At 49.3% G+C, this 10,105-nt stretch overlaps 1 protein-coding gene across 1 annotated transcript; it reads left to right on the plus strand.

Moving 5' to 3' along the window:
• The first annotated feature begins 399 nt into the window (after nt 1-399).
• MRPS15 (mitochondrial ribosomal protein S15) lies at nt 400-9,108 on the plus strand. The gene is made up of 8 exons (XM_004025469.4): nt 400-669; nt 988-1,032; nt 2,672-2,747; nt 3,524-3,572; nt 4,060-4,144; nt 6,861-6,919; nt 8,504-8,695; nt 8,957-9,108. Exons 1-8 carry the CDS (start codon nt 540-542, stop codon nt 9,092-9,094), a joined length of 774 nt encoding a protein of 257 aa, XP_004025518.2. The 5' UTR covers nt 400-539; the 3' UTR covers nt 9,095-9,108.
• Nucleotides 9,109-10,105: the final 997 nt, after the last annotated feature.

Raw genomic sequence — 10,105 nt, forward strand, 5'->3', positions numbered from 1 at the left:
TCCAGACCAGGACTGTGCGATTCCAAACTCAGCGACTTTAGTCTCCAGGCTACGAGGCTGCCAGAGACATGACTGAAACCCAGTAGTAGTTCTTACACGGTCCCATCCTTGACTAAGGGAGGGGTGAGGTGGGGTGGAGAGGGGATTGGGTTGGGGGTAGAAGGCTACCGCAGGCGCCATGGACCTCCCAAAATAACTCTGGCCCGAGGGCCAGGAATGAGATTAAGGACGGAACGCATGCCCTCCAAAAAGTGGCATTTTAGAATTTATACAGCACCCCAGCACGCTGCTAAACGTGGGCACACAACCACCACGGCCCGATCACGCGCAGCGGGAACCCGGACTCTGAGCTCCGCCACGTACGTTGCGCCATCAGAGTCACGCCACCTAATCCATTCTCTCGGTCTTCGTCTGCTCCGGTATTGCAACTGCCTCGATTGGTCGATCCTGGGCCAGCATGGCGGCGCCCATGTAACCCGGTCCGTGCCGCAAAGCGAACGGCGGCCGCGGCGCGGGCCCCGCGGGGGTTAGAGGTCACCATGCTGAGGGTTGCGTGGAGGACGCTGAGTTTGATTCGGACCCAGGCAGTTACCCAGGCCCTAGTACCCGGGCTGCCGGGCGGTGGGAACGCCAAGTTTCCTTTCAACCAGTGGGGCCTGCAGCCTCGAAGTGAGGAGCTGAGAAATGGGACGGCGGGCGTAGGGAAAACAGGGTTCGGCGAAGATAGGGAATAAGGAAGCACAGGAGTAGGGGAGAAGGAAGCACAGGAGTAGGGGAGATATACAGCGGTCAGGATAAGGGGGAAAGGGCGGTGGTTGCGCAAGAGGTGAAACAAGATGTGAGAGACAAGGGGTAGGGAAGAAATGGGGCAGCGGCTAGGTTCAGAAGCGCATAGAACGTGGCGGACGGGCAATGCGAGGGGCACAGAAGGGAATTGAGGGTGGACTATTTAAGGAGACGGGCCTCAGCCCTCTCTTTTCTGCGTAGGTCTCCTCCTCCAGGCCGCGCGCGGATATGTCATCTGGAAACCAGGTAGGAGTTCCTAAGGGGGGACTTGGGGCGGAAGAGAGACCTCCTGGAAGGCTGGGGTGGGTAAGGGGACCGATGTGGCGAGTTAGAGCCACTAGATGAGGTGAGCCAGAGGTCCTGAGCAAAAGACCCCACGTCCACCTTACACAAAGCCCTAGGCCTGCAGCCTGTATGGGGACAGAGGGGTGTGAAGGGCGGGAGCAGGAGCTTTCCAGGTGAATGAGTGAAAATGAGCTTGCCAGAGGGAGTGCATGGCTGGCACCACCCGTCTACCTACAGTATGGCACTTTGTGTCTGCGCTTCTGAGATGCAGGATGTAATTTCCCATTGCAACTCAGTATGCGTAGTAGTTAAGATCCTTCTTATTAGGTAAATGATATGGGGCAAGGTACTTCCTCTCTCTGATTCTTATTTCTAAAATGAGTGTGAAAGTATCCATTTGCAAGGATTGTTAGGATTCAGCGATAATACACGAAAAGCATCCTTAACACTGTGCTCAATTAAATATATTGATAGTATATATTAGAATTTATTATCTGGGGCCGGACGCGGTGGCTTACGCCTGTAATCCCAACACTTTGGGAGGCCAGGGTGGGCGGATCACTTGAGTTCAGGAGTTCGAGACCAGCCTGGCCAACATGGTGAAACCTCGTCTCTACTAAAAATACAAAAAAAATTAGCCAGGTGTGGTAGCGCGTGCCTGTAATCCCAGCTACTCAGGAGGCTGAGGCAGGAGAATCGCTTGAACCTGGGAGGTGGAGGTTGCAGTGAGCCGATCGTGCCACTGCATTCCAGCCTGGATGACAGAGCAAGACTCCATCTCAAAAAAACAAAAAAGAAAGAAATTATTGGCTGGACATGGCCCCAACATTTTGGGAGGCCAAGGCTGGAGGATCACTTGAGGCCAGGAGTTCAAGACCAGCCTGGGCAACATAGCAAGACCCAGTCTCTACAAAAAATAAAATAAGTAGAATGTATTGCTATTAATATATTTTTAATATAATTCTTTTCTGCCTCCCTATCAGAACCAACTTGAGCTGTTACAGACAGAAGAGGCCCATTAATGTTATTTGCATAGCAGGGTCTGACTGGAGAGGATAAGTCCATCTACTCTATGCCTCTTCCTCATCTCCAACGGATAGCAGGGGTGCACACACCAAGACTGAGGTTTTCCTGTGATCTCTACTTGGTGCTTACATTTCAGGCATCATACAGCTAGCTGCCTTTCCTCAACCCCCTTAATTCATACATGCAGTCAGCCAGCAAGTGTTTGTTAAGTGCCTAGTCTAGGCTGAGCCATGGGCCAGACTATGGTGGATTCCAAGGGAGTCAAACTCTGGCCTCTCCACAGGAGGACCCATCCTAGTGGGGGATCTGAGAACTGTAGAGCCAGATAGGTGTGTGACAGGTGCAGGCACAGTGTAGGGTCTTGGGAAAAGCCACCTACTCCCAGCATGAAATATCAAAGCAGGTGCCCACGGAGTTTGCAAAGGAGAAACTGAGCCGAGAGATATCCAGTGCTTTGCTTGAGACCCTGGATGTCCCTTCTGGAGTTGGAGAGTGGGTGAAAAGAGCCAGGTCTGGGAGGATGGGCAGCGAGAGTTGACTCTGGGTGTTTTCTATCCCCATATTTACTTGACAGCCCAGTCTAGGCTGGATGATGATCCACCTCCTTCTACGCTGCTCAAAGACTACCAGAATGTCCCTGGAATTGAGAAGTAAGCAGGAAGAAACCTAGTAGAGGAGGCAGGGGGCCCTGGGAGGATTGTCGGGGAGTGGGGAAAGACAGTGGCTTTGAGACTTGGCTTGCTGTAGCTGAAGCTTGATCTAGAAAGAGGCAGGGGCCCAGGTGTCCAGGTGTGGTGAGGGTGGGTGGTCAGCAAGGCAGATGGCACTCATGGAGCTCGGCTACTTGGGGGTTTTTTTGTACTCTAGATGAACACCCTGTACCACTAGATTCCGAGGAGCTAACATACTTCACAGGTCTTTGTAGAAATCTCTCATCTCTTGTTCCTCACAAAAGCTGTATGTCCCCATTTTATAGATTTTCAAGCTGTCCAGTGTCATACAGTTCTAAAGGGCAGAGCTAGAGTTTGAATCCAGGGCTGACTGACACCAAAGCCAGAGGCCCTCTGCTCAGCTCCTATGCAGTGTGGTGGGAGCTGGTCAGTCCCTCCCACTGTGCAATTTAACTTGAAATGTCTCAAAACAGATTGAACCATGTTGTAGCTAAAATGGAAATCCTCTCCTTGCCCTGCCTGTGATGAGACCGGAACAGTCGAGCTGACAGCCCCAGTTTCTATAGTTTTCAGCCCAGCAAGCCAGATCCACACTGACTTTTAATCCCTGGGAAATGGCTCCCCACCTCCAGGGAGATTCATTTGCTACAGAAGGAATTTTTCAATCACCTTTGCTTTTCAAACTAAAATGAAACCAGCATTGATTTCCTCTCTTCTCCCCCCATGTCTGTCTCATTGCTGTGGTTTATCCACAGGGTTGATGATGTCGTGAAAAGACTCTTGTCTTTGGAAATGGCCAACAAGGTGAGCAGCCTCTGCTAAGCCTCAGCCTCCCACAGTCTTCTCCTCTGGGACTCCCTTCTACCCTGATTAGCACCCCGCATCTCATGCTTCTCCAGTCACAGCACTTAGCCCACTGTCATTCTGCCTCCATTTGTCAATATCCCTAGACAGAGCATCTTCAGGGCAGGGACACTTTTGTTCCCCCACCATACCCCTAGCACCTGACAAACAGGTGCTCAGTGAATGAATGAATGAGCATAAATGAATGAGCAAGCTTTGGGGACATTCATGCAACAAGTCATTTCCTCTGTCAGTGGCTTTGGCTTTGGGCTCACCTGGATGTGGATAGCCATGTGGTTGGTCAAGGCCACAGTGAGCAGAGTGAAGTCAGGCCCTGAGCCTTATGGCCCTAGTTGCTACAACTGTAGCCAGGGCCCTTGGGGGGAGGACGGCTAGTTCTTAGAGGGTGGCAGACTCCACAGATTTTCTCTGTCTCTGTCTTCAACAGAAGGAGATGCTAAAAATCAAGCAAGAACAGTTTATGAAGAAGATTGTTGCAAACCCGGAGGACACCAGATCCCTGGAGGCTCGAAGTTGGTCGGGGACCCTTGGGGAGTGGGGGTGTAGGGAAGCCTGCTAGCTGGGACCTGATCTAGGGCTCTTGTCTACAAGCACATGCACATGGGCTGGGGAAAGGGAGAGACATGAAGGACCTAGGGCAATGAAAATTGGACCCTGTATCCCAAGCTCTGATGCTGGAGTCAACACCCAGTTGGACCTTGTACCACTGTGTGAGCTTGGGTAAGTCACCAACCCTCTCTTGGAGCCCCTGCTTCCTCATCTGGAAATGGGGGAATAAGGGAGAGCAGAGCAGAGGTAATGTTACCCACCTCATGGCAGCATTGTGAGAGGCAGCTAGGGGATGTAAACACACCTTGGAAACTAAAGCTCACGATATGTGATAATAATAGTAAGACTCGGCCAGGCGCGGTGGCTCACGCCTGTAATCCCAGCACTTTGGGAGGCCAAGCAGGCAGATCACGAGGTCAGGAGATCAAGACCATCCTGGCTAACACGGTGAAACCCCATCTCTACTAAAAATACAAAAAATTAGCCGGGCGTGGTGGCGGGCGCCTGTAGTCCTAGCTACTGGGGCTGAGGCAGGAGAATGGCATGAACCTGGGAGGCGGAGCTTGCAGTGAGCCGAGATCGCGCCACTGCACTCTCGACTGGGCAACAGAGCAAGACTCCGTCTCGAAAATAAAAAAATAATAGTAAGACCAACATTTTGAACCCTCTTGTGCCAGACAGACACCATGGTGCATTCCCAAGGGAATAATGTTGCTACTTTGGTTCAGGCTAGAACTGGCAGTAGTCCTCATTAGATGTGAGTGAAAAGCGCCACCATTTCCCCCTCTCTCTGGGTGCAGTTTCTCTTCATTGCCCACTGAGAGCAAGTGAGGTAGACTAGTGGACCTGCAGAGGATCTGCACACTTTCTCTCCTTTGCCATTGGCCTATATTACAGCCTCCTCCTCCCCTTCCACCCTCCTGCCTTCATTCTTCTCCCTTCATTCTTTTCTTCTCCCTCTGCCAGGGATTAAAGTCTGGTGAGTTCATCTTGGATACTAAAACCCCATTGAGAACTGGACTCAAGGGTCCTCCATAGCCTCTTTTGAGAAGACGAGTTTCAGCTTCCCTTGCCCTGCTAAAGCCCTGGGCTAGGGACCAGCTCGGCCACAAAAGGCCTGCTTATCTTTCCTCACCTGTTTCTGCATTATCACTACTGAAATCCCCAGGTTGGCAGGAACAAATGGCCTGGACTGGCAAGGTGGTTACTGTTTACTGGGGTCGTCTTTAAGCACAAGTTTTTATTCTTTTTTTTTTTTTTGAGACCGGATCTCACTCTGTCACTCAGGCTGGAATGCAGTCAGTGGCAGGCGTGATCATGGCTCACTACAGCGCAACTTCTGGGGCTCCAGCAATTCTCCTACCTCAGGCTCCCAAGTAGCTGGGACCAAAGGCATGCACATCCATGTCAAGCTAATTTTTGTGTTTTTGGTAGAGACAGGATTTCGTCATATTGCCCAGGCTGATCTCGAACTCCTGAGCTCAAGCAATTCACCTGCCTCAGCCTCCCAAAGTGCTGGGATTACAGGCATGAGTCACCACGCCCAGCCCACAGATGTCACTTCTGCCTTTCCATTATTACTCAGTTTTCTGAATGCCAGTTGCTTCTAGCATAGTGCCTGCTCTAGAGAACCCCTCAGGAACCAAGGCCCATCTTTCTGTGTTATTCCACTCTACACCTAAGTTGCTGTGATGGAGCCATGTGGTCGGGGTCAGGGTTCCCACTGCACTTTCTGCAGTGCTCCCAGAACTCAGTATGTACTGGGAAGGGCCTGCTGTCGTGACAGCCTCTCTCTGGGGCCAGCTTCTGCTTTTGCCCCCATCTTTGCAGTACAGGGGGTAAATTAAACAAGAGGATGCCTGAATGAAGGATATCCTGGGTTCTTGAGAGACAAGTGGGAGCTGATAATTCTGAAAATTCATTAGTCAAAGCATGGAGATAAAGGTGGCAGCAGGAAGGCGAGAGGCAAGGAGTAGACCCGTGACAGTTTTAGAATCTTATTTGTGCCAAAATACTTTACTGCATTGGCTTGGACCTCTAATACAATGTTGAATTGTTAACCATGATAGCACTGTATCCTGGTCTAATTCCTGAATTGAATGGCTGGTCTTACCATTAAGAATGCTATTTGCGGCCAGGCACGGTGGCTCACACCTGTAACCCCACCACTTTGGGAGGCCAAGGCAGGTGGATCACTTGAGGTCAGGAGTTTGAGACCAGCCTGGCCAACATGGTGAAACCCCGTCTCTACTAAAAATAGAAAAATTAGCCATGTGTGGTGGCGGGCGCCTGTAATCCCAGCTACTCTGGAGGCTGAGGCAAGAGAATCACCTGAACCTGGGAGGCAGAGGCTGCGGTGAGCCGAGATCACACCACTGCACTCCAGCCTGGGCAACAGAGCGAGACTCCGTCTCAAAAAAAAGAATGCTATTTGCTATGATTTTTGGATGATATCTTTATAATATTAAGGGATGTCCCTTCCTTGGATTTTGCTTTTTAAGGGAAGGTAATGTCTAAGATAAGCCTTTGAAATCTTGAAATTCAGAGTGATTTGGGATTTATAGAGAGCTGTACAGAGCATTGGTGATTGTTATTCCTTGAGTTCTAAAAACGTAAACCAGGCCTGGGCCCTTCCTTCCTCTGTGCCCAACTCTCATCCTCTGTGGTTTGTGGTTTCAGTTATTGCCTTGTCTGTCAAGATCCGCAGTTATGAAGAACACTTGGAGAAACATCGAAAGGTAAACTCTGGACGTCATTCACAGTTAAACAGCAGCAGCCTGGGGGAAAGGGGTCTGGAGGGGAAGGGCTCTGGGTCCAGAGAAGGAGGCTTAGAAGCCACTGGGCTGTAGCACCAGAGTGCCAACCCCTCAGCTCCCGTGGGAAAAATGCTTCCCTCCTGCCTCCAGAGGACTTGGAGCCTTACAAGGCCATGCTGAGTGTCACCAGGGGTTAAGAACACAAACTTGAGAGCATGATCACTGTGTCTGGCACATGCTGAGTGCTCAGTAAATATTTGTTGAATGCATGAATGGAGTCAGATTGCCCTGGGTTCAAATCCGAGCTCTGCCACTTCCACTTAACTAGCTGTGTAATATTAGGGAAGTACAGGTCTCAGCCTCAGTTTTCTTTTCAATAAGATGGAGATCATACAAATACTTGCTCACAGGATTGCAAGGATTATGTGAAATAATAATAACAGCCAATGTGATGCATATAAAGTCTTTAGGCCCTGTGCTAAGTACTTCACATGCATCTTCTTATTTGACTCTCATGACTTTTTTTCCCATCTTAATGAGGAATAATCTAGTCATGGAATGATTAAGTTATTCCTTAAGGCATAGCACTGGGAAGTGATGTACTGAGACCTTGAAACAAGGCAGTCTTGCTCTGAGACCCATTTTTTTTTTTTTTTTTTTTTTTTTTTTGAGACGGAGCCTTGCTCTGTCACCCAGGCTGGAGTGCAGAGGTGCGATCTTGGCTCACTGCAGGCTCCGCCTCCCAGGTTCAAGCAACTCTCCTGCCTCAGCCTCCTGAGTAGCTGGGACTACAGGCGCGTGCCACCACACCCAGCTAATTTTTTGTATTTTTAGTAGAGACAGGGTTTCACCGTGTTAGCCAGGATGGTCCCAATCTCCTGACCTCGTGATCTCCCCACCTCGGCCTCCCAAAGTGCTGAGATTACAGGTGTGAGCCACCGTGGCCAGCCATATTCTTAACCATTATACCATATCTCAGCACAGTGTCTGGCACAGAGCTGCTGTAATTAGGCAAATGCTGTTATTTTTAATAAACACATGATTGTGAATACAGACTGGTCCAGCACCATGCCTGGCACCTCAGTGTTCCCTGGAGCCTGCTTCTTAAAGATCACAGTTTTGCTTATTTGAGGTGTGGGACAGCAGCCCTACTGCAGAGGTGCTTCACAGGGCAGCAGCCAGCTGTGGGTAGGCATTTCCAGGAAGAGCACAAGGCCTTCCTTCCTCTCTACCCCAGCTGACAGTTTGCTAAGCTATGGAGAGTCTGAGTGGGTAGTGTAGGAGAAAGAGCATGAGGTTTGAAGTCAGACCAATAGATAGAGATTCAAGACCCTATCTCAGCACTCACAGTTCTAAAGACCTTTTGTGAATCAGATAACATCTTTAAACCTTTGTTTTCTCATCTGTAAAATGGGAATAACAATGATAATACCTCCTTCAGAATTGCATTAATATTTGCATAAGATTACTGAGAAATTTCAGTGAAATGATAAAATGACCATTGTTTGTTACTGTGAACAACAGTAACACTTATATAATACTAAAAGTAATGAGAATCTCTTGCAGGACAAAGCCCACAAACGCTATCTGCTAATGAGCATTGATCAGAGGAAAAAGATGCTCAAAAACCTCCGTAACACCAACTATGATGTCTTTGAGAAGATATGCTGGGGGCTGGGGATTGAGTACACCTTCCCCCCTCTGTATTACCGAAGAGCCCACCGCCGATTCGTGACCAAGAAGGCTCTGTGCATTCGGGTACGAGTCAGAATTGCTGCTTTGCTTGGCCTCACTCAGGGACTGGGATGGAGGAAGCAGAAGGGAGGGATCATCTGTTTCTGTTAGAGGCATGGAACTGGCCCCAGGCCCTGGAATGGATCCTGGGAGGTCACAGGCCACCAACCCCATGGAGAAAGGCTGGGGTTACCATCTGGGGGAAATAGTTCCCATCCCACTTGTTCCAAGTCTGAGGTTTTGCACAGGATTACAAGGTCTTTTTCTGCCCCTTTTCACCCCCAGGTTTTCCAGGAGACTCAAAAGCTGAAGAAGCGAAGAAGAGCCTTAAAGGCTGCAGCAGCAGCCCAAAAACAAGCAAAGCAGAGGAACCCAGACAGCCCTACCAAAGCCATACCAAAGACACTCAAAGACAGCCAATAAATTCTGTTCAATCATTTCTTTCTGTCTTGAAGAATAATAGGAGAGATGATGGGGCTCTTTTTGGCCTGAGGAGGAGAAGGAATTTATTCTTTCATTCAGCTCTGAGATCCCAGAGTTTTCTGAGGCAGAGTCCCTGCCTCACCCACCAGAGGATACACACTCATGACATGCCTCCCACACACTCATACAAACAAGTACCTGTCATCCAGGTGACGTGTGTCAGTGGAGGCAAGACAGAGCACGTGACAGCACAGTGGAAGTGTGGCCGGCTGGGTGGGAAGAACTGCTGTAGGAGCTGCCTTCTGGACTGGGTCCTAAAGGATGAGTAGGAATTCACTATATAGAGACAGGAAGGGAAGGCCTCCTGGGCAGAAGGGATTGCAAGTACAAAGGCAAGGAAGTCTAGAGAGGCATGCTGTATTCAGAGAACGGGGAGAATGAGAAATAAAGCTTGAAAGGTAAGCTGAAGCTGAAGTGTGAGAAGCTTTATATGCTAGGCTGAGAAGATTGTACACTGTCCACTAGGGAGTGGGGAGACAGTTCCAAGTTTTAAAACTGAAGGAGTGATGGCAATTAACAGGTCTGTGTTTTACATAGTTAAGCAACAGCTGTGTGGATGGTAGATGGGAGGAGGAGAGATCAAAGCAGTGTACTGGGGCTGGGGGATATCAGTGTTCACGTAGAGAATCTGATCAAAACTATAAGTCCTATCCCCAGGAAGCATATGCAAAGCATTGCTTATAAATTCTAGGGAGTTATGGATTCCCGTTCCCCATAAAGCCCATCCATTTACACCAAGTTAAGTGCCAACACCTTGAAGCCTGAGCATGCTTGGTATGTTTGAAGAACCCAAGGAAGACAATGTGTCTAAAACAGAACAAAGAGAATAGTAAGAAGACAAGGTCAGAGGGGTTGGCAAATACCAGGTGATATAGAGCTTTCTGGGTGTCTCAGCCTGCCATAACAAAATACCATAGATGAGGTGACTTCACAGGATTTTTATTTTGAGTT

Source organism: Gorilla gorilla, chromosome 1 (assembly GCF_029281585.2).
Source record: "Gorilla gorilla gorilla isolate KB3781 chromosome 1, NHGRI_mGorGor1-v2.1_pri, whole genome shotgun sequence".
In the NCBI taxonomy this organism is placed as follows: domain Eukaryota; kingdom Metazoa; phylum Chordata; class Mammalia; order Primates; family Hominidae; genus Gorilla; species Gorilla gorilla.

Bases quoted from the DNA above. Each gene is read 5' to 3' on its own strand.
- MRPS15 (XM_004025469.4), top strand. From the start codon at position 540: ATGCTGAGGGTTGCGTGGAGGACGCTGAGTTTGATTCGGACCCAGGCA. The intron at 1,033-2,671 runs GTAGGAGTTCCT...TTTACTTGACAG, and splicing joins ATATGTCATCTGGAAACCAG to CCCAGTCTAGGCTGGATGAT. The intron at 3,573-4,059 runs GTGAGCAGCCTC...TGTCTTCAACAG, and splicing joins CTTTGGAAATGGCCAACAAG to AAGGAGATGCTAAAAATCAA.